The sequence below is a fragment of the Lepidochelys kempii genome, chromosome 3 (assembly GCF_965140265.1).
Source record: "Lepidochelys kempii isolate rLepKem1 chromosome 3, rLepKem1.hap2, whole genome shotgun sequence".
Lineage (NCBI taxonomy): Eukaryota > Metazoa > Chordata > Testudines > Cheloniidae > Lepidochelys > Lepidochelys kempii.
In genome coordinates this window covers 1,065,680-1,090,318 of record NC_133258.1, presented here as the reverse complement: position 1 = coordinate 1,090,318, position 24,639 = coordinate 1,065,680, and the positions used below count along the sequence as shown (strand labels likewise).

Here is a 24,639-nt window from a genome sequence, read left to right as displayed (position 1 = left end):
GCCTCCCTGCTGTCTGAAACTTCCCTCTCCACTCCGGTCCCTTGCTGTCCCTTAACTCCGTCCCTAGAGCACCTAATCTCTCAGGTTCCTTCCTCCCTACAGCCATCTCACCCATCTGAAGTGGGCCGATTAAATACTGACCCAGTTCAGATTACTGTAGACAATTCCAAACCTCTGCCTCGCCTGTCTCAGTATCCTTTGAATCCTGAGGCAGAGGCTGGGATTGCTCCAGTTATATCTGCATTAAAAGAACAAGGAATTATTGTCCCTTGTTCCAGCCCCTGTAACACCCCTATCCTCCCAGTTCAAAAGGCTGATGGCAAATCGTGGCGATTTGTTCAAGACCTTCGAGCTATTAACTGTATTGTCATACCTTCTTTTCCAGTGGTTCCTAACCCTGCTACAATACTAGCGTCTATTCCTCCAAATGCAACCCACTTTACTGTTGTAGATTTGTGCTCCGCTTTCTTCTCTGTCCCAGTTCACTCTGAATCCCAGTATCTCTTTGCCTTCTCCTACAAGGGTCAGCAATATACATGGACTACCCTTCCCCAGGGGTATACAGAGAGTCCATCCTATTTTTCTCAAGCCCTAGCCAGGGATCTCGCTGATCTGGTTTTCCCATCAGGATCCACACTGATCCAATATGTGGACGACTTACTCCTGTGCTCCCCCTCTCTGTCTGCCTCAGAAACTGATTCACTAACACTTCTCACAGCTTTAGTGAACAAGGGTCATAAGGCTTCTCGCACAAAATTGCAGCTCTGCCAAACCTCAGTCACATACCTAGGCTTCCTTCTCTCCCAGGGCTCCCGTACACAATCTCCAGCCCGGGTACAAGCCATCCTTAGCTTTCCCCAGCCTTGCTCTCCACGCCAGGTGAGAAAATTCTTAGGCATGACAGGGTTCTATAGGCAATGGATTCCACAATATGCTTCTCTGGCTAAACCACTCCAAGAACTCACTCGATCCTCTGTACCTAACCCCATGCTATGGCCACTTGAAGCAAATGCTGCTTTCATCTCCCTTAAGCAGAATTTAGCCTCTGCCCCTGCCTTAGGGTTACCTAACTATGACAAGCCTTTTACCCTTTTCTGTCACGAACAATCTGCTTGTGCCCTTGGGGTTCTTCCTCAGGAGCACGGTGACAGAAATCGCCCGGTGGCTTATTTTTCTGCAACCTTGGACCCTGTAGCCCAGGGTTTACCCCCTTGCCTACGCGCTGTAGCTGCTGCAGCACGCCTGGTCGAGATGTCTGAGTCCCTTGTCCTCCGCTCTCCTCTCACTCTCATGGTTCCCATTCTGTGGAAACTCTCCTTCTGCAACACAACACGGCTCACCTCTCCTCTGCTCGCCTCACTAGGTATGAACTTCTGCTGCTTTCAGCCTCACATATCACTATTAAGCGCTGCTCCCGGTTAAACCCTGCTACCCTCCTTCCTTTACCTAGTGATGGTGAACCCCATGACTGCCCTGCAACTGTCTCCGCTATCACTGTCCCGCGCCCCGACCTTTCAGATGTACCTCTCCCTAACTCTGACCTGGTATTATTCACTGATGGGTCCTGTTATAGAAATGACCAAGGCCACCTTCTTGCAGGGTACGCTGTGGTCTCTCTCTCGGAGACCATAGAAGCTGTGCCCTTACCCTCTGTGACCTCTGCCCGGGTGGCTGAACTGATTGCTCTAACCCGTGCCTGCTTTCTAGCCAAGGGGCTCTCTGCCACTATTTTTACTGATTCTCGGTATGCCTTTGGGGTTGTGCATGACTTTGGCACCCTCTGGCAGGCTCGAGGTTTTCTTACCTCTACTGGTACCCCTATCAAGAATGGCCCCTACATTGCCGCCCTCCTGTAGGCAGTTTTACTACCGTCTGCCTTGGCAATTGTTAAGTGTACTGGCCACTCAGCGGCAGACACCGAGGTGTCAAAAGGTAATGCACTTGCTGATGCTGCTGCAAAACATGCCGCCACTATAAAACCTTCACCAGAAGCGTTTCTTGGTCCCCTCTCTGTCTCTGTAACGCCACCATCCCTGTCTCATCTCGCTCAGCTCCAGGATTCTGTCCCAGAAACAGAGAAAGACTCCTGGAGTGCTTTGGGTTGCTCTTTGCATTCTGATTCCCTTTGGCGATCGCCCACCGGTACCTTTGTAGCCCCCCCTCATTCTACCCGTCTCTAGCCGCCCTGCTATATGGTGTTTCGCATGTCGGCAAGGAGGGGATGGTCTCTGCTATGAGTAAGGCGGGGTGGTGGGCTCCCCATTTCAGCTCCTTTGCAACCCGCCACTGTGCCGCTTGTGTTACTTGTCAAAGCCACAATGTATGCAAATCTGTAAAAGTAACACAAGGGTTCTGGGGTTTGCCTCAAGCACCTTTCCTACACTGGCAACTTGATTTTGTACAAATGCCAAAGTGTCAGAAATATAAATTCATTTTAGTTATAATATGTCTGTTTTCGGGTTGGATTGAAGCCTTTCCCTGTCGCAAAGCTGATTCATTGTCGGTTGCAAAATGTCTGTTAAACCACATTATCCCTACCAAGGGAATTCCTGCCACTTTGTCTAGTGACCGGGGAACACATTTTACTGGAAAAATTGTTCAACATCTAAACCAGGTATTACGTGTCACCCACCTGTTGCACTGCCCTTAACATCCACAGAGTGCAGGGGCAGTTGAAAGGCGAAATGGTGTGCTTAAAAATAAGCTGGCAAAAATCTGTAGTTCCACAGGGTTAAACTGGCCAGCTGCTTTACCACTGGCCCTTATGGAAATTCGGTCATCCCCATCCCAGAGACACAAATTGAGTCCATTTGAAATCATCATGGGAGGCCCTATGCGAACAATGGCTACTATTACCCCAGCCCCAGACCTAAACCTAACTCACAGCATGCTCCTCCAGTACTGCAAAGGGTTAATGCAAGCGGTGAGCTCCTTCCATTCGCAGGTGGGAGCAGCTTGGCCGAGGGAACCCACCTCTGCTGCAATGTCACACCCGAGCCTGGTGATTGGGTCTGCCTGCGGCACCACCTTCAGAAGCCCGCCTTGGAACCCCGGTGGAAGGGTCCGTACCAGGTACTGCTCACCACCCAGACAGCAGTGAAATTATCCGGCATCGCTGCACGGATCCACGCCTCACAGTGTAAGCCAGCGCCACCTCACGGGGACCAAGCACCTCTGCAAGACCACGCCGAACCAGCTTCAACCCCAGAAGACAAAGAGGAACAGCCTGCAATACCTTACAATCTGCGCTCTCGTAAGGGTTGCCAGAAGCAGAGGGTAAGCAGACAGCAGGACCCAACAAACAAGAAGCAGCAGTGAGCCTAGCGCCTGCTGCCGGGTGGACGTAAAACTGTGACTGCGGTTCCCTCGAAAGGGGTTGTCGGAACCAGAAAGGGTCCTGCTTCCAACATGTGTCCTTTGAGAAGCTTAATCCTCAGCTCCTGTGTCCTGAGGGTCTGGGGAATCCAGAGTGACAGTGACAATTCTTTCATCCAACAACAGTGCAGATAGCCCAGATCCTGAATATTTCTAATTGCTGGGTCTGCAGCCACATCCCAGCTCACTCACAAGCTAGTATCCCCACCATGGCAATCCCTGTGAATTCCTCAGAGCTTGCTGGAGAACCCTATCCACTTAAAAGGACATGGAAGGAAAATGACACTTGGGGGCTGGGAAAAACATATGTTCCTAAACTTATAAGTGTGGTGAAAGGAAAGGGCCACTGGTACTGGGTGCGTAATGGGACAGGGCTGAATCTAGGGAGGAGCAGCTGTCTCCAATACATCGTGTCCCATGGCGTATGGGACTATTCAAACAAGGTTGGAGAGTGGCAAACCGGGTATGGAAAGATAAACTTCCTCTCAACCTGGGATCAAACCAAAGATTCAATCTCTTGCTCCCTCTACAGCCTCCCTGAGAAAAACAGCACCATCTACAAATGTCATGTGAATGCTACCTCTTCTCCCAGTGAAAATCATCCTGTGCCCTTTGGGTTATACTATTCCTCCTTTGTAAATTCTTACATGTCAAAGGGTTGCAGTCAACCATTCCCAGCTTTAATGGGACATCATTGGGTTTGTGGGGAAAATGCTTACACTGTGTTACCAGCAAATTGGTCAGGTATCTGTTATCCTGCTCAGCTTTTCCCACAATTCCGGGTGCTTCAATCCCTCTCGCGAAATTGCCTCCGTAATTTCAGGTGAAAAAGGAGGGACTTGCCAGATGCTAAATGGTATGTGGATAACATAAGCCCCCTAACTTGGGAAGAAGCTGTTGGCATTTCTTTAGTCCCAGTAGGGGGGGGTAATCCCCCATACAAAAAGGCTTTTAAGGTTACAAGCGGTGGTTGAGATCATGGCCAATGAAACAGGAGAGAGCTTAAAAGCTCTAGCCAAAGAAGCGGGAGCGGTCCGACAAGTGGCCCTCCAAAACCGTGGGGCATTAGATATAATACTGGCAGCCAAAGGAGGGACCTGTGCTCTAATTGGAACAGAAAGCTGTGTATACATACCTGATAATACTAATGAGGTAATAAATCGTGCTAGCCATCTGGAGCAAATTGCATACCTTCCCCACGAAGAACCAAGTTCCTTGTGGAAATGGATAAGTAATTTATTCAATTTCTCTAGTCTGGGAAACTGGTTGTTTCAAGGAATCCTGACTATCCTATTTGGAGTGAGTTTGTGTGTGTATGGGGGTGGAGGGGATGTGAGAAAACCTGGATTTGTGCAGGAAATAGCCCAACTTGATTGTCATGCATATTGTGTAAAGAGTTGTCACTTTGGATGGGCTATCACCAGCAGGAGAGTGAATTTGTGTGGGGGGGTGGAGGGTGAGAAAACCTGGATTTGTGCTGGAAATGGCCCACCTGATGATCACTTTAGATAAGCTATTACCAGCAGGACAGTGGGGTGGGAGGAGGTATTGTTTCATATTCTCTGTGTGTATATTAAAGTCTGCTGCAGTTTCCACGATATGCATCTGATGAAGTGAGCTGTAGCTCACGAAAGCTCATGCTCAAATAAATTGGTTAGTCTCTAAGGTGCCACAAGTACTCCTTTTCTTTTTGCGAATACAGACTAACACGGCTGCTACTCTGAAAAATAATCTTTGTGTGTTTTCAATTGATTTCTTGTTGTATCCAAAACTGCACAAGACACACCATCCATCAGGTTACCCCTAACCAGAGTGCTAATCTAATGTTGTTAAATGTCACCAGTGAAAGTAATGAGAAAGAACAATTGATGTATGGAATCCAGTAAGTCATTGGTCATGGGCGTAGCCATGACCAAAAGGGGGGATTGTGGAAGTATAACATTGTATAAGTATAACGTTGTATAAGGGGACATGCTGGATACATAGTATATGAGAGGGCAGGCCAAAACATGTTACAAAGTATCTGAGGGAGCACACATAGGGACAGTTAGCTTTTGAATGGAGAAGCAATTAAGATAGACCCAGCACATCTAAGAAGCAGGCATCAAAATGGAAGGTGTGAAGGGCAATTAGTTAGGTTAACTGGAAGCTGTTAAAGGAGATTGTTAAAGGTGGCAGGTAATTGAAGATACGTGACTGGTCTCAGGGATCTCGAAGGGTGGTGACTAAAATCTTTTTCTTCTTTTGTCTGTAACTTCTCTGTAACTTGTTCTCCAAAAAACTGTATAAATTAAGAGACACAAGCCCCACTCGGGGGGCTCACTTCTAAATGTATTAGCAGAGCAGCTTTGCTAATAAAACAGAGTGGTCTGATAAATTGTGAGTCTGAGTCAAACTTTGACATTGGCAACAAAGGCACACTGCTGATTCATATCTAGCTTCTCATCCACTGTAATCCCCAGGTCCTTTTCTGCAGAACTGCTGCCGAGCCATTCGGTCCCTAGTCTGTAGTGGTACATGGGATTCTTCCGTCCTATGTGCAGGACTCTGCACTTGTCCTTGTTGAACCTCATCAGATTTCTTTTGGCCCAATCCTCCAATTTGTCTAGGTCCCTCTGGACCCTATCCCTACCTCTCCCCACAGCTTAGTGTCATCTGTGAACTTGCTGAGGGTGCAATCCATCCCTTCATCCAGATCATTAATAAAGATGTTGAACAAAACTGGCCCCAGGACTGACCCCTGGGGCACTCCGCTTGATACCAGTGGCCCCCTAGACATTGAGCCATTGATCACTACGCGTTGAGCCCGACGATCTAGCCAGCTTTCTATTCACCTAATAGTCCATTCATCCAATCCATACTTTTTTAACTTGCTGGAAGAATACTGTGGGAGACCGTATCAAAAGCTTTGCTAAAGTCAAGATGTATCACGATAACATAACAGACCATAAGCTGATTGCGTAGCCCATAAGGCCAGTTTGCTAGCTTGCTATATTGCATAATGTGTTTTCTTCACTAGTTTGATTGATCATATTACTTTCTTGGGTTTTGTTTATGCCAAATTCCAGTATATGTTATTCGTAATAATTATTCATGGTTATTCATAATAGTCGGCTGTAAGGCAAGCAACCTACAGGCCCGTATGATTAGCTAGAGCAAGTCAGAATGAGTGTTTGTAACCTTTGGCATAGATAAATGGCTGACCGGTTGCTCCTCTTGACCTTGGGGAACTGAATGGGGAACCAAACAAAGAACTGAGTATGTTTATCGTAGGTCTGGAACAGACCGACACAGACCAGTAACTGCAGGGCACAGAGCAGAACATGGAAGTAGTAAGTTAGGCCAAGGGTAATGGTTTTGGGCATGAGATAATTTATATTAACACGTGTTAGGGGGCTTATTCCTTCACCCACTTACTTCCCTGGTCCTTCTCGCATGAACAGAGAGCAACAATACCCGAAGTCCAAAGGTGCAAACAATTCGATGTTTATTGGGGTGAACTTCCAGCAAGCATGATTCCAGTTTCCTTCCTTAATATCCTCCTTCCCAGCTCTGACACCACAGAGCCTTACACCTGTGTCCCTGTTCCCATTACTACCCTTAGCCAAACATGATTCCAGCTTCCTTACTCCCATTCCCTGTTCCCATTTCCCCCTTTAGCAAAACATGATTCCAATTTTCTTACCCCCATTCCCTGTTCCCATCTCCCTCACCCACATGCCCATGTCCACCCACACCCACACCCAGTCACTTCCTCATTGACTACAGATTATATAGTAAAACTTGAGTTCTGCTTAGCTATACCTTAACCAATCATTTTCCTGAAATTTAACTAACCAATCCTAACATATTGTAACATGATTAGCTAACCCATTATATCCCACCACCTCAATTAGTTTACACCCAGCAAAATTAATTATGCAGCAGACAGGAACAATCACAGAACCAGACAGAGATTATACAGACAAACAACAGCAAAGTGGGAACTATAATGACAAAACAACACAGAAGTGAGGATTTCACATCCCAGCTATTGATAAGTGAGTTCTTGCCAGACAGGATGCTATCAAACTAAGTTTCCTTTTACATTTTCTAGGCACTTCCCTTTCTCTGGAGGCGATAGGAATACAATCCTGTCCTGATAGTGCCTAACAGCCCAATAGCACCTTATTTCAATGTGACTAGTTTGGAATGTGAGGATGTGACCAGTCGCTTCCCAGCTTATGGCTGCCTCTGCTGCTTAGCCTAAGGCCTGAGCCTAAGCACAGGGCCACAAACTGTCACAGGGAAAGAAGGCCCTTACACTGGCAGACAGTGGTTTTGATTCTTTCTTTTATACCTCTATCACTAGCCAAGTGATAAGAATACACCTAAATTCTTAGAGTCTAGGCCTTTACAGACAGGCCTGAATATCTATATCCTCACACGTATGAATATATGTCATAATATGTTAATCTATAGAGTAAGTGCACCCAAAGATTGATCTGGGTGAGGAAATAAGATTTGGGCATGGTAGATTGGGCCTTGATTAAGGCAGTACCAGGACCCTATAAGAGGGCAAACACCCATGCAGGACAGGGTGCTCTTTCCTATCTTCTATCAAGCTATCAGCTCAGCTTTGCAACACAGCCTCGCTACTCAACACTCAAACCTAATCCCCAGACCATCGAATTCATCAGGCATGCCAGAGACCAGGCTGGTCCTGTCTCCCACTACAGGACTTCAGGGAAGGTGGTAAGTTTGCTAGTTTAAGTAGTCTTTTAGAATAGAGATGTTACCATCAGGGTCACAGAATTGCATTACTTCTTTGTGACTCTGTGTTTAATAGTGTTTATTGTTTTTTTCATTCATTTTAATAAAGATCTTATCAATTTGGTATTGTCCTCAGGATATGTATCCTTGCCACACAACCCGAGGGTGATCTCACGACATTGAACTTTCTGTGTTTTCTAACCCTGTAGCCTGAGTTGGGATGAGAACCTAAATATTTTCTGGTCAGATCAGTGGCGAGATGTAATAAACTAGCCCATAAATTCAAGTCAACACTTGTAACCCTCATCAACAGAAAAGACCCAGATCAAGCACCACTGACATGCCAATGTCTCTTGCTAAGGTTAATGTGATTTAATCCAGTTGCTCAATATGTTCCTGGGAACAATCTGGTAGTACATACACTCTGTCCTGGAGCCAAGCATCGCACTCAAATAACCATGAGCTGGAAGATGACTTAGAGGGGTACACGGATGCCGCGGACCCATACAGACCAGTGAGAGAAAAGTGATGACTTCAGAGACAAAAAGTAACCCTGACAGACACGCAACTTCAGGAAGTTCTAAGTTACAGTGGAGTGACCAGCTTACGTGTTTAAAGGACACTAAGGAAGTGACAAGAGACTCCTTTGTGGTGTGTGGACAATTGAGTGAGTCAGATGGATTCATGATTAAAGGGGGTTGCATTGTAACTCCAAACGAAATGAGAGAGGAAATCCTAAACCTCCTCCATGAAGGACATCATGGGTTAGCTAAATGCCATGAAAGGGCCAACCAGTCAGTGCAGGGGCCGGCCATCAGCAAGGACGTTAAGAACAAAATATCTGCATGTGATCATTTGAGAAATGAGACCAGCACAACACAAAGAACCCTTAATGACAACACCTCTGCCAGACAGACCTGGGAAGGGACTAGCTGCAGATTTATGCAGATTCAGAAGACATCATTACTGGGTCACCATGGACTAGTTTCCCAGGTCCATAGGGATAATGTACTTGAAAGACGTAACATTTTGCAGTGAGACCGAGAAAGTGAAGTGCACTTTTGCTCACTTTGGTGATGGACAACGGACCACAACTCACTGCAGTGGAATTTAAGTCATTCGGAACAAAATATGACTTTGATCATATTACTAGCAACCCACGTTACCCACAAGCGAATGGAGAGGCTGAGAGAGCTGTGCAGACAGCCAAGAAAACCCACAGCAGGAAGATCCCTTCCTTGCTCTTCTGAGCTACAGATAAACACCAAGAGCAGCTACTGGATACAGTCCAGCACAACTCCTGATGGGAAGACAACTGGGAAATACTGTTCCTACCCACAAAGTGCCCAGACACGAAGAGAGCAGCCAAATCAGATAAAACAGCTACAGGAGCTTGTGGACACTTTTACAACAGGCGTCATTCATAGGCGCTGACTCCGTGGGTGCTCTGAGGCTGCAGCACCTACAGGGAAAAATTAGTGGGTGCTCTGCACGCACTGGCAGCCAAGCTCCCCTCACCACCCGCCCCACCTCCTCCTCCTCCCCTGAGCGGACTGCATCCCTGCTTCTCCACCTACCTCCCAGCGCTTCCTGCCAGGCCACTGCCAAACAGCTGTCTGGCAGCGTTAGCACGCTCCGGGGGGCACGGGGGGGGACACATGGTGTGCTCAGGGGAGGAGGCGGGGCCGGGGCAGGGATTTGGGGAAGGAGTTGGAATGGGGCAGGGAGGGAGCGCAGTTGGGGTGGGGACTTTGGGGGAGGGGTTGGAATGGAGACAGGGCAGGGATGGGAAGAGGCGGGGCAGGGACCTGACGGAAGGGGTGGAGTGGGGGTGGGGCCGGGGAGAAAGGGGAAGTCAGCGCCTAAGGCGTCACTCAGAGACCTGCGGGGACAGAAGCTAGTGGCCACGTTCATGTCAAACTGGATGAAGGAAACGGCTGGAGAGCCCCAACTATCACAAAATAAAAAGAACTCGGTGCCCAGAGCCTGTGGGATCGAGACCGGCCGGAGGGCGCCACAGAAACCATCGGCACCTGCCGTCGGGGTCGGAAAGAACAAGTAACCAGCAAGCCCTACAGATGGCGGAGGCAGAACACCATGACGACTCGAGGATTTAGACCAACCCCAGCCAGCCGTTGAACCTATGGGCAGCCAGACGACCCAGTTGTTACGGGATCGCTCCGTGCACTTAGAAACCCAGCATGATTCGGAGACTCCTCACAGACTGATCAGCATGGAACTCCCCAGGCAGCGCACGAGCAGAACGACAGGAGACCCTGGCAATTGCGAACCTTGGGCTACAGCAAACGTGGTCCCTGGATCCCACCTCCAGCCCAGCTCCTGCGGTGGGGGGCTGAGAGCTCCTGTCAACTCTGTCAGCTCCCGGGCCAGAGGCGCTGTGCCCATCCCCCTCGCACTCTGACGAACCCCTGGCTGTACTGAACACAGGGCTTGGATCCCCAGGGTCCGTTGCAGTGAGGGTGTGGGAAATGGAGAACTCAGAGGAGGTGGTCACAGAACCACAGGACTGGAGGAACCTCGAGAGGTCTCTTACTCCGGTCCCCTGCCTCATGGCAGGACCAAGTATTATCTAGACCAGTGTTTCTCAAGCTGGGGTACTGCAGGGGGTCCACAGGGGGTCTGCAGGGAGTCCACAGGCCCAGCTGATCAACTCCTCCCCTCACTCCCGGAGCCTCCTTCACACCAGGGAACAGCTGATGGGAGGGAGGGGGAGGAGCGGGGACCTTGGGTCCGCGCTCCCAAAAGTGGCCAGCGCATCCCTGCGGCCCGGGCAGGGGAGGGGGCAGGGGGTCTCCACACGTGGCCCCCAGCCTGAGTGCTGACTCCACAGCTCCCACTGGGTGGGAACTGCGGCCAATGGGAGCTGCGGGGGCAGTGCCGGAGGGCAGGGGCAGCACATGGAGACCTCCGGCCCCTCACCTAGGAGCCGCTGCCAGAGAGATGTGCCGGTCGCTTTTGGGAGCTGCCCAAGGTAAGTGCTGCCCAAGGTAAGTGCCCCCCTCACTCCCTCCCACACCCCACCTCTCTGCTCCAGCCCAGCACCCTGCACCCCTTACCCCCTCCCAAACTGCCAGCCCAGAGCCCACACCCCCTCACCCCATCCCGCACCCAAACTCCCTCCCAGAGCCTGCACTGCCTCCTGCACCCAAACTCCCTCCCAGAGCCCACACCCTGCACCTCCTCCTGTACCCCAACCCCCCTGCCCCAGCCTGGTGAAAGTGAGTGAGTCTCTTCCCCAGACTAAACAAACCCAATTTTTTCAGTCTTCCCTCATAGCTCACACAACGCACTGTCAACCTGTGGAACTCCTTGCCAGGGGATGTTGTGAAGCCCAACACCATAACAGCATTCGAAAAAGAACTTAGATAAGTTTATGGAGGATAGGTCCAACAATGGCTATTAGCCAGGATGGGCAGGGATGGTGTCCGTAGACTCCGTTTGCCAGAAGCTGGGAATGAGCGACAGAGGATGGATCACTTGGTGATTCCCTGTTCTGTTCATTCCCTCTGGGGCACCTGGCATTGGCCACTGTGGGAAGACAGGACACTGGGATAGATGGGCCCTTGGTCTGACCCAGTATGGCCGTTCTTATGTCATGTTTTGTAGACCTTTAATCATTTCTGTTGCTCTTCTCTGAACTTTCTCCAATTTGTCCACACCCTTCCTGAAATGTGGCGCCCAGAACTGGACACAATAGACACAGTTGAGGCCTAATCAGCATGGAGTAGAGCGGAAGAATTACTTCTCATGTCTTGGTTACAACACTCCTGCTAATACATCCCAGAATGATGTTTTCTTTTTCTGAAACAGTGTTATACTGTTGACCCATATATAGCTTGTGATCCGCTATGACCCCCAGATCCCTTTCCGCAGTACTCCTTCCTAGACTGTCATTTCCCATTTTGTACGTGTGCAACTGATTGTTTCTTCCTAAGTGGAGTACTTTGCATTTGTCCTTGTTGAATTTCATCCTATTAACTTCAGACCATTTCTCCAGGTTGTCCAGATCAGTTTGAATTTTAATCCTATTCTCCAAAGCACTTGCAACCCCTCCCAGCTTAGTATCGTCCGCAAACTTTACACATGTACTCTCTATGCCATTATTTAAATCATTGATGAAGATATTGAACAGAACCGGACCCAGAACTGATCCCTGCAGGACCCCACTCGTTATGCCCTTCCAGCATGACTGTGAACCACTGATAACTACTCTCTGGGAACGGTTTTACAATCAGTTTTGCACCCACCTTATAGTAGCTCCACCTAGGTTGTATTTCCCTAGTTTGTTTATGAGCAGGTCATGCGAGACAGTATCAAAAGCTTTACTAAAGTCAAGATCGACCATGTCTACCACTTCCCCCCTATCCACAAGGCTTGTTACCCTGTCAAAGAAAGCTCTCAGATTGGTTTGACAAATCCATGCGGACTGTTATTTATCACCTCATTATCTTCTAGATGTTTGCAAATTGATGGCTTAATTGTTTGCTCCATTATCTTTCCGGGTACAGAAGTTAAGCTGACTGGTCTGTAATTCCCTGGGTTGTCCTTATTTCCCTTTTTATAGATGGGCACTAGATTTGCCCCCCTCCAGTCCTCTGGAATCTCTGCCGTCTTCCACGACTGTTGGAAGACACTTGCCAATGGCTCAGAGGGAATCGAATGTCACACTGTGTTTCACTGTTCAGCCATTAGGCAGCGCTATGTGCAAAATACCTAGTAAAGGAACCTCAGCCAGACCAGGCCAAGCATGGCAGGGCCCAGTGATGAACCCAGCCAGGGGGTACCTTGCTCAGAGCATAGGCGCCAACTTCTCCCGGCGCCGGTGGGTGCTCGACCCCCTCTGCCCCGGCTCCGCCTGACTCCACCCCCTGTCCCGCACCCATTCCAACCCCTTCCCCAAATCCCCGCCCCGGCCCCACCTCTTCCTCACCTCCTCCCCTGAGCGTGCCGCATTCCCACTCCTCCCCCTCCCTCCCACAGCTTGTTATGCCACAAAACAGCTGTTTAGCAGTGGGAAGTGCTTGGCGGAGGAGCGGGGATGCAGCAGGCTGGGAGGAGGCAGAGGTGAGCTGGGGTGGAGGTAAGGGAAGTTTGGCTGCCGGTGGGTGCAGGGCACCCACTAACTTTTCCCTGTGGGTCCTCCAGCCCTGGAGCACCCATGGAGTCGGCGCCTATGGCTCAGAGATAAGCCCTGTAGTCAGTCTATATCTGGTACACTGAGGGGCAGGGAAAGCCACATGCCTGCCCCCCTGGGGTACAGGGAAAGCCATGTGCCCACCCCCCCAGGGTGCAGGGAAAGCCATGTGCCCACCCCCCCGGCGGGCGCCCCATCCCCCTTACCCTGCTCCTGCGAGCCCCTCTGCTTCGCCATGCTCTGCAGATACTCCCGCTCCTCCTGCAGCCACCGCTCTCGCACCTGGTAGTCCATCTCCCAGCCTGGGGCAGGGGCTGGGCAGCTGTCCCACGCCGTCCTCGGGCTGTTGGAGACAGACAGGGACATGCACTAGCAGGACGGAGCAAATCCTACCCTCCCTGGCCTAGTCACGGCCAGCCGCACATACACCCAGGGAACCTCGGCATGGCATGGCAGCTGTCTCTGCCTGGATCCTGCCACATGGCAACGCCACCCATGGGACGGAGAATCCCAAGTCCTGCTGAAACTGCCAGGGGGGATCAGGAACCCGAACAGAATCTCCTAGAGATCCCAGCAGCTCACACCTCCTATCCCAGAGCAGGAATTAATGCTTCACCCCCAGGGGCTGGCAGCAGTACCTGGGGAGTGGGGAAACTGAGTCACACAGCTGGTTCATCAAATCTTACCAACTGCCCACATTCTCTTTGCTTTATGTGCCGTAACTTCTTACCCATCTCCTAATTGTGATACATCCCTACCACACATACATGGGGACGAATTCTTGGATCCACACCTTAGCTAAGCAACCCTGAAGTAAATGAGTGAGAGCCCTACTGTGTGGCACTGGCTGGCTGCTGACAGGGCCACAGAAACATGCCAGCAGCCAGCCGCTTCCAGGAGCAGCGTGGGGCCAGGGCAGGGAGGTAGCCTGCCTGAGCCCCGCTGTGCTGCCGGACTTTTAGCACCCTGGAGATCGCGATCGACTGGCAGAGGCTCCAGGATCGACCAGTCGATCACGATTGACGGGTTGGTGACCACTAATCTAGCCCTTGGCCTTCACAACATCTTCTGGCAAGGAGTTCCACAGGTTGATAGTGCATTGTGTGAAAAAATGCTTCCTTTGTTTTAAACCTGCTGCCTATTAATTTCATTAGGTGACCCCTAGTTTTTGTGTTTTAAGGAGGAGTAAATCACACTTCCTTATTTAATTTCTCTATACCACTCATGATTTTATAGACCTCTATCCTATCCCCCCTTAGTCATCTCTTTTCCAAGCTGAACAGTCCCAGTCTTATTAATCTCTCCTCATACGGAAGCCGTTCCAGACCCCTGATCATTTTTGTTGCCCTTTTCTGAACCTTTTCCAATTCCAATATCTCTTTTTTGAGATGGGGCAATGCAGTATTCAAGATGTGAGCATACCATGGATTTATATAGAGGCAACATGATATTTTCTGTCTTATTATCTATCCCTTTCCTAATGGTTCCCAGCATCCTGTTTGCTTTTTTGACTGCCACTGTACACTGAGTGGATATTTTCAGAGAAGTATCCACAGTGACTCCGAGATCTCTTTCTTGAGTGGTAACAGCTAATTTAGACCCCATCATTTTATATGTAGAGTTGGAATTATGTTTTCCAATGTGCATTACTTTGCATTTATAAACACTGAATTTCATCCGCTATCTTGTTGCCCACTCACCCAGTTTTGTGAGATTCCTTTGTAGCTCTTCACAGTCTGCTTTGGGCTTAACTATCTGGAGTAGTGTCATATCTTTTGCAAATTTTGCCACCTCACTGTTTACCCCTTCTTCCAGACCATTTATGAGTATGGTTGTGAGATCCTGGCACCCCCTTATTCTCCACTGTCAGATAATTAGGATGTGTTTTGCACACAGTGTGCCTTGTGAGGTATCATTCTAAAAGTCTTGATCTGTTAGACAGTAATATCTCGTTGGATTGTGTGTGCTAGCGGTCGTGTGTGACGTTATGAAGTTGGGCTCTGTAGGTGTTACTGGAACCTGTTGTGAGGTTGAAAACACCCACAAGCAGCCTTTCAGGTACAACAGTAAAAAGGCCAAACAATGTGAATGGCTCATGGAGGAAATGCACAAGCACAAGGATTCCCCAGGAACTGTGTACAATAGAAACCTCTCGGAGACAGCACTGCACAATGGGATCTATTTGACCCGGGTCACAGCAAAAGAGCTTTCCACTGCGTGGGAAGAAGATATAAAAGGGGGACAATGACATCATGATGGTACCTCACTCTCCCTACAACACCACACCTGGAAATACCACAGGAACAAAGACTGAACTGGGGGAAGTGATGGTCCCAGGCTAAAGGTATTTCTAGCCTGTGTATGAAAACCTGGGACACCCAAGCTTGCAAAGCAAAGGCAGCTTGTGCCTTAAACAGATGGCAGATTCTTTTCACTCAGGGTGAGAATTTGCTAATTCATCTCCTACCTATCCAGTGTCTTAAGCTCAGTTTGTGGTTTTGTTTATTTACTAGGTAATCTGCTTTGATCTGTTTGCTATCACTTATAATCACTTAAAATCTATCTTCTTGTAGTTAATAAACTTATTTTATGTTTTAATCCAAACCAGTGTGTGTTTGACTAAGGTGTCTGGGGAAAATCTCAGCTTGGTTTCCACAAGTGTGCATGGTCCTCTTTACATTGAGGGAGAGGTGGACTGGTATTAAACCCGTATACTGGCCAGATTGGACCAGGGCAGGACGGTACTGCTCCAGGGTCCCAAGCTGGAAAGCTGGTGGTTAGAGAGCCTGCATGTAACTGCAGCTGGGTGTGTCCCTACCTGTGTGAATGCTGGTGAAAGTGCAGGCTGGAAGGCTTTGCAGCTTGTCACAGCAGCACAGTGTGAGAGGGAGCCCAGGCTGGTGGGTCAGAGGGCTCAGTGGTACCCCAGTTCCAGGTGGCATTCTGGGGGGAACCCATCACAATGAACAGCACAGGTCCCAGTTCAGAGCACTGGGGGACCCCACTATTTACCTCTCTCCATTCTGAAAACACCATTTATTCCTACTCTTTGTTTCCTGTCCTTTAACCAGTTACTGATCCATGAGAGAACCTTCCCTCTTATCCCATGACAGCTTACTTTGCTTAAGAGCCTTTGGTAATGGACGTTGTCAAGGGCTTTCTGAAAACCTAAGTACATTATATCCACTGGATCCCCCTTGTCCACATGCTTGCTGACCCCCTCAAAGAATTCTAGTAGATTGGTGAGGCGTGATTTCCCTTTATAAAAGCTGTGTTCAGGGCCAGATTTACACCTTACGCACCCCTAGGTACAGCATCTTCAGTAGCATCCCCTCCCCCCGCCTACAACTGACCTTCGTGTCATAGCTGCCGACTCATGGGTGCTCCAGGGCTGGAGCACCCATGGGGAAAAATTGGTGGGTGCTCTGCACCCACCGTCAGCTCCCCCCGCCCCAGCTCACTTCTGCCTCTGCTCCACCTTTGCCTCCTCCCCCAAGCACACCGAGTGCCCACCTTTTCCCCCTAGCTCCCAGCGCTTGCGCCGCGAAACATCTGTTTTGCACGGCAAGCACTGGGAGGGAGGGAGGGGGGAGGAGAGGGAACGTGGCACGCTCGGGGAAGAGGCGGGGCTGAGGCAGGGATTTGGGGAAAGAGTCCAATCAGGGCAGGGAGGGGGCAGAGTTGGGGCAGGGACTTTGGGGAAGAGGTTGGAATGGGGGCAGAGCAAGGGCAGGGAAAGACTGGAGTTGGGGTGGGGGGGTGAGCACCCATCGGCGTCGGGGAAAGCTGGCACCTATGCTTGGTGTTGCACAACTTTATAGAGGTGGGGCAACCCTAGAATGCCAGTGGCCCTAGGCACGTGCCTATTATGTCTAAGTGGAAATCTGGCCCTGGCCGTGTTAACTCTTCCCCAACAAATGGTGTTCATCTCTGTGTCTGACAGTTCTCTTCTCTACTATAGTTTCAACCAGTTTTGCCTGGTACTGAAGTGAGGCATGCAGGCCTGTAATTGCTGGGATCACCTCTGGAGCCCTTTTTAAAAACTGGCATTACATTAGAATCATAGAATCATAGAATATCAGGGTTGGAAGGGACCCCAGAAGGTCATCTAGTCCAACCCCCTGCTCAAAGCAGGACCAATTCCCAGTTAAATCATCCCAGCCAGGGCTTTGTCAAGCCTGACCTTAAAAACCTCTAAGGAAGGAGATTCTACCACCTCCCTAGGTAACGCATTCCAGTGTTTCACCACCCTCTTAGTGAAAAATTAGCTCTCCTCCAGTCATGTGGTAAAGAAGCTGATTTAAAGGACAGGTTACAAACCAGTTAGTAGTTCTGCAATTTCACATTTGAGTTCCTTCAGAACTCTTGGGTGAATCCCACCTGGTCCTGGTGACTTATTACTGTTTAGTTTATCCATTTGTTCCAAAACCTCCTCTAACGACATGTCAGTCTGCGACAGTTCCTCTGATCTGTCATGTAAAAAGAATGGCTCAGGTTTGGGAACCTCCCTCACATCCTCAGCCATGAAGACAGATGCAAAGAATTCAGTTAGCTTCTCTGCAATGGCCTTATCATCTTTGAGTACTCCTTTAGCATCTCCATCGTCCAGTGGCCCACTGGTTGTTTACCAGGCTTCCTGCTTCTGGTGTTCTTAAAAACATTTTGCTGTTAGTTTTTGAGTCTTTGGCTAACTGTTCTTCAAATTCTTTTTTGGCCTTCATAATTATATTTTTACACTTCCTTTGCCGGAGTTTATGCTCCTTTCTATTTTCCTCACTAGGATTTAACTTACACTTTTTAAAGAATGCCTTTTTGCCTCTCACTGCTTCTTTTACTTCGTTGTTTAACCACGGTGGCTCTTTTTTGGTTCTTTTACTATGTTTTTTAATTTGGAGTGTACATTTAAGTTGAGTCTTTGAAAAGTGTCCATGCAGCTTGCAGGGATTTCACTCTAGTCACTGTACCTTTTAATTTCTCTTTCACTAACCCCCTCATTTTTGTGTAGTTCCCCTTTCTGAAATTAAAGGCCACAGTGCTGAGCTGTTGAGGTGTTCTTCCCACCACAGGGATGTTAAATTTAATTATACTGTGGTCATATTAAATGTTCCTGTGGTGGCATTGACACTAGTAAGGACAGTAAGTACTACTAGTAAGTACCACTCCTTTACCAGGGACGGGGCGGTCCATGGGGGGCTGTTGTGATGGAGGCTGCAGAGGACACAGCATTGCAGGGCACGTGACCCATGTGCCCGAGATCACTGAGGAGTTTAAACGATTGAGGCAGCCAGAGACAGAGACTCTGTGTCCCAGCCCCCTGTCCGAGCCCTGTGCTCCATGGCCCCCTCAGCCCGAGCCCTATGGCCACCCAGCCTCCTGCCCAAGTCCTGTGCTCCATGGCCCCCCCAGCCCGAGCCCCACGGCCACCCAGCCTCCTGCCCAAGCTCTGTGCCCCATGGCCCCCCCAGCCTGAGCCCCATGCCCCCCCAGCTCCCTCCCCGAGCCCTGTGCCCCATTGCCCCCCAGCCCCCTGCCCAAGGCCACCCAGCCCCCTGCCTGATCCATGATCCCTCCTATTTAAGCCCCATTGCCCAGCCCCAGCCTGAGCTCCACACCCCCTGGCCAAGTCCTGATCCCCCTGTCTGAGTCTGCCCTGCCTCTGAAGTGGCCTCACTCCCTGGCTCCCCACATGGCCAGGAATAGCCCTTCCCGGCCCTTCCAGCCTCAGCTCTCTCAGCTGTTCCCCTGCTGCAGGCACTGTCTGCTGGCCCCACACCCACCCCACGGTGCCCCCCACCTGCTCTGGGATGTCTGCCCCACATCTGCCTCAGGACCCCTGCCCCATGCCGGCTGCCCCACACTGCCTGCCCCATGTCTGTCTTGGGACCCCTCCTGCACACCTGCCATGGGATGGCCCAGTGCTGGAGGGTCTGGAGATGAGGGGCCTGGGGGGGCACAGAGCCCCCCACACAAGGTCTGCATAGCCAGCGAGCAGCACAGCGCCGGGGGACCATTTAGTTTGATAGTTTTCTGTTATCAGTAGACACAGCTGGGAAACCCTTATGTCTTTATAGATGTAGCTGTGAAATCCTCACTTCTGTATTGTTTTGTCATTATAGTTTCCACTTTGTTGTTGTTTATTTGCATGGTCTCTGTCTGGTTCTGTGATTGTTCCTGTCTGCTGTATAATTAATTTTGCTGGGTGTAAACTAATTAAGGTGGTGGGATATAATGGGTTAGCTAATCATGTTACAATATGTTAGGACTGGTTAGGTAATTTCAGGAAAATGATTGGTTAAGGTATAGCTAAGCAGAACTCAAGTTTTACTACATAGTCTGCAGTCAATCAGGAAGTGAGGTAGGGGAATGGGAACGGAATGGGGGTGGGGAAATTGGAATCATGTTTTGCTAAGGGGGGAATGGGAACAGGGACACAGGTGTAAGGCTCTGTGGTGTCAGAGCTGGGAAGGGGGACACTAAGGAAGGAAACTGGAATCATTCTTGCTGGAAGTTCACCCCAATAAACATTGAATTGTTTGCACCTTTGGACTTTGGGTATTGTTGTTCTCTGTTCATGCGAGGACCAGGGAAGTAAGTGAGTGAAGGAATAAGCCCCCTAACATCTGACACTGGACCACATCTGGCCGGCAATGGGTGTCAGTGGTTAACAATTACCCAAGGCCAGGGGGGTTCCCGTCAAGTGCCTCCACCCAGCCTGGCTGCTCTGGGAACGGCGCTGGGGCAGGTCTCTTGCTGGTGCTGGGCAGGGCTCCAACCCGATGCTCAACTTGTGCCCACCTGGCCTGGGGATCTGGATTTCAAGGCACTGGGAGCAGTGACTGGAGCCTGCGGTGCAGTGGAGCTGGGACCAAAGGAGGTTTGCTGCTGGCCCTGGAGCAGACAGTCCTGGCCAGGGTTGAGTGGCAGTTGACCAGGGTTGTGTGTGGCTGATGGGGACCGGAGAGGCCATGTGCAGCTTGGCGGGTCCCGGGAGACCCCGGATGCCCCCAGGATGAGGCACTTGCTTTACAGGAGGTTTCATTCAAAGCTGGAAAGCTCGTCCCTCCAGGCCCTGAGCTGTGTCTGCTGTGCACAGCTCCCAGCTGCACTGGGTGGGCAGCTGGGCCTGGGGGTCCCTGCTCAGACATCTCCCAGCCTGGCTCCTGCTCCTCCCAGCCAGGCCCGCCGGGCAGCCAGGGGTGAGGGCTGGGCCCAGGCCGGCTCCTGCACAGCCAGAGCTGCCCTCACTGTCCTGCCCACGTCACACCGGCTCCCAGACACCCTCTCTGCCCTGGGGGTGCTCAGGGAGGAGAGGGCACGGTTGGGGCTCTACCCCCAGCCCTGCCGGTGCTGAGCACAGCACAGCGAGTCCTACTGGGGGTGGGGCCTGTGGAGCCACCAGGTGAGCCCAGCAAGGGGCCAGCTCCTTCCAAGGCAAAAGTCAGCAAGGGAGGGTGAGCGGGAAGGAAACGCCTGCAGAAGTAGTGCCCTGCGCAGGGCTCCCATGCGGGGCCTGCTGGGGCCAGGGACACCAGCCTGGCACCAGAGACACAGATGACACGTGTCTACACCCATGCCAAGACATGCCCAGGTGCCCCTCCCATCTCCCTAGACTGACCCCCCCACTGCTCCCTAGATCTTACATGCAGGCGCCCTCCCCCCCCACACACAAGCACCCACTGGTGCCAGGGTCCGGACTATCCCCCACCCCCCACACACGCAAGCTGGCAGCTGCTCCTCTGCACTCGCAGCAATCAGACTGAAATGACTGCACTCTCCTCCCCCAGAATCACTGGCTGCAGGAGCCCCCAGCTCCCCTTGCCATGCAGAGCCAGACTCCTTCCCCCCACATCCCTGACTCTGTCCCCTGGCGCAGAGCCGACCTACCTGTGCCCAGCCACGCTCCGCTCCTCACTCTCTGGTGGGGCTCCCTGGCCTCCAGCCTAGCCGCAGGGCCCCTTGGAGGCAGCCCGCCCCGCCTGATGACACATTAACCATGGGCGGTCCAAGCCAAACCCTCCCTCAGGTGCATCTCCCCAGCCAAGCCCTGTCTGCTGCCTCTCCTCCCTCCCACATGCTGGCAGAGGGAAGAGCCAGGCTCTGACTCATGTGCGATCCTCCTCGCTGGGGGCTGGCAGGATAACTGGCTCATCTGCCTCAGCCCAGCACTGCCAGCACTTAGCACACAGCCAGCCAAGTCTCACAGCCCGCGGGGGGGAGCAGAGCAGGTGGGGAAACTGAGGCTGAGAAGGGTTTTTTTGGGGTGGGGGGACACAGTAAGAACATCCTAGGGTCCTGACTCCCAGTTCCCCATGCTCCAACCCCTAAGCCACACTGCCTCTTCCTGGCTACATGGGCCAGCGGTTCTTTCTCAAGAAGCCGAAGGGGCGTTTTGACTTCACATCACAGCTGCTCGGTGTGCTACGGATCCCGCAGGGGATAGTGCAGATTGGCACTGGGGCCTCAGGGAATAGCATGGGGATGAAGTAGGAATTTCCTGTAATGTTTTTAGGAACTATTTGGACTTTCAGAAAGCCTTTGACAAGGTCCCGCACCAAAGGCTCTTAAGGTAACTAAGGAGTCATGGGGTGAGAGGGAAGGTCCTCTCCTGGATCGGTAACTGGAGAGAGGTAAATAGCAGGTCCCAGGGGTCTGTACCAGGACCAGTCCTGTTCAACATAGTCATAAATGAGCTGGAACAGGGGGTGAACAGGGAGGTGGCAAAGTTTGCAGACGATACAAAGTTGTTTAAGATAGTTAAGTCCACAGCTGAGTGCAAGGAGTTAGAGTCACAAAACTGGGTGAAAAGAAAAGGAGGACTTGTGGCACCTTAGAGACTAACCAATTTATTTGAGCATGAGCTTTCGTGAGCTACAGCTCACTTCATCAGATGCAGCTCACGAAAGCTCATGCTCAAATAAATGGGTTAGTCTCTAAGGTGCCACCAGTCCTCCTGTTCTTTTTGCGAATACAGACTAACACGGCTGTTACTCTGAAACCTGGGTGACCGGGCAACAAAATGGCAAAGAAATGCACATTGGAAACATAATCCCAACCATACACATAGTGACGGGGTTGAAATTAGCTGGTAACACCCAGGAAAGAGATCTGGGGGTCACAGTGAATAGTTCTCTGAAAATTTCAGCTCAATGCGCAGCAGCGGTCAAAAAGGCTAAGAATACTTTAGAAACTATTAGGAAAGGGACAGCTAAGAAGACAGACAATATCCTAATGCCGCTATCTAAATCCATGGGATGCCCACACCTTGAATACTGCACGCAGACGTGATCACCCCATCTCAAAAACAATACAGTGGAACTGGAAAAGGTTCAAAGAAGGGCAGCAAAGATGATCAGGGTATGAAACAGCTTCCATACGAGGAGAGACTCCAAACATTAGAGCCGTTCAGCTTGGAAAAGAGACGACTAAGTGGGGATATGACAGAGGTTTATAAAATCATGACTAGGGTGGAGAAGGTGAATAGCGAAGTGTTATTTACTATTCACATCACACACAAACTAGGGGTCGCCCAATGAAATTGACAGGCAGCAGGTTTAAAACAAACATAGGAAAGTACTTCACACAATGCACTGTCAACCTGTGGAACTCTTTGCCAGGGATGTTATGAAGGCCAAGACTATAACAGGGTTCAAAAAAGAACTGGATAAGTTCACAGAGGATAGGTCCATCAATGGCTATTAGCCAGGATGGGCAGGGATGGTGTCCCTAGCCTCTGTTTGCCAGAAGCTGGGAACGAGCGACAGGGGATGGATCATTTGATGATTCCCTGTTCTGTTCATTCCCTCCGGGGCACCTGGCACTGGCCACTGTTGGAAGACAGGACACTGGGCTAGATGGACCTTTGGTCTGACCCAGTATGGCCATTCTTATGTGATAGCACCACCCCCGCCCCACAAGAAGCTAACTGCCACACTGTCTCCTGGACAGAAATGGCCTTCCTCAGAGCTGCTCTACTCTGCCCTGGAGCATGAGCATGGGGGAGCCCTTTACTTCTCCTTCCAGCCAGTGTCACTGCAGGCTCTGTCTCCAGAGGCGCATTAGCAGCTGCCCTGGAGGGCTCAGTCCACCCCTGCTGGGTGATAGGGACCTGCAGTGCTCCCCCAGCTGCAGTTACAGGCCACCATGCCTTGCCGTCTGTCATGATGAATTGCTTTAACCCATAGCTCTGCACATAAGTGCAGCTCCACCCCCTCTCCCCAGTCTGGGCCTAGGATCCCCTCAGTGTGGATGGTAATCCCATGGGGCCAAGTGGGATGCAACCCTCTAGAAAGAGGAGACAGACTGGACAGGGTACTGATGGGAATAATGGCAGGGAATTCAAACACAGGGAAACGGGCAGGCCCACGGGCAGGGCCCTACCAAATTCACGGCTGTGAAAATCACGTCATAGACCACGAAATCTGGTCTTTTGTGTGCTTTCACCCTATACTGTACAGATTTCACAGGGGGGGCCACAGGGAAAACAAGTGTTTCTCAAATTGGGGGACCTGACCCAAAAGGGGGCTGCAGGAGGGTGGTCACGGTATTGCCACCCTTACTTCTGCACTGCCTTCAGAGCTGGGCGGCGGGAGAGCGGTGGCTGTTGGCCACACACCCAGCTCTGAAGGCAGCGCCCCGCCAGCAGCAGGGCAGAAGTAAGGGTAGCAGAACCGCAACCCCCGCTACAATAACCTTGCGACCCTCCCACAACTCCTTTCTGGGTCAGGACCCCGACAGTTACAACACTGTGACATTTCAGATTTAAACAGCTGAAATCATGAAATTTACAACTTTTAAAAACCTATGACCCTGAAATTGACCAAAGTGGACCATTAATTTGGTAGGGGCCCTACCCATGGACTCCAGTCTAACTTCAGAGGAATAAGTTCCTCGATGCCAGCTCTCAAACTCCTCAGCGAGGTGGGTGGCTTGAGAGAACAGAAAACAGTGGCTGTGGGAGGCATAATAATCCCCCCAGCTATACAGTGCCTGGGATCCCCAAGTGCTTTGCAGACTGTAGGATATATACAATTACTCACCCGCCAGAGAAATGTAGCCACCTCTGGGTGGAACACAGCAGCTGGCTAGCAGCTGACAGCAACACTGTAGAGACAGGAAGTGATGGAGAAGAGTTAGAAATAGAAAAGGGGAGGGGAAGTGAGGCCCAGAGGGCAGGGAGAGGGATTGGTTTGAATTTGGAAATGCCCTGCCCGGGGCTGGGACTCACAAAGGGAGTTGGAAGGCAGAGGACTTGCTTTCACACAGAAGGTTCCTTTTGGAAACTGGGCACAAGATCCTAGATAAACAAGTCTCTTATCAGCCAGGACCTTTGTGCCTCCATAGACAGCTTCACGGCCCCA

The 24,639-nt window shown here is 50.8% G+C and overlaps 1 protein-coding gene across 2 annotated transcripts in view; it reads right to left on the bottom strand.

The window, feature by feature from the left end:
• The window catches only part of LOC140908411 (cGMP-dependent protein kinase 1-like), a 56,495-nt gene extending 35,213 nt beyond the window's left edge, over window positions 1-21,282 (bottom strand). The window contains exons 1-2 of one of the 2 annotated variants that reach the window (XM_073335436.1): window positions 21,167-21,282; window positions 13,489-13,625 (exon numbers count right to left, since the gene is read on the bottom strand). In XM_073335436.1, coding sequence (XP_073191537.1) covers window positions 13,489-13,576 — 88 coding nt within the window. In that variant the 5' untranslated portion in view covers window positions 13,577-13,625; window positions 21,167-21,282. The remainder of the gene's footprint in view (window positions 1-13,488; window positions 13,626-21,166) is intronic. The other variant, XM_073335435.1, reaches the window with a different exon arrangement.
• Between the last annotated feature and the right edge of the window lie 3,357 nt (window positions 21,283-24,639).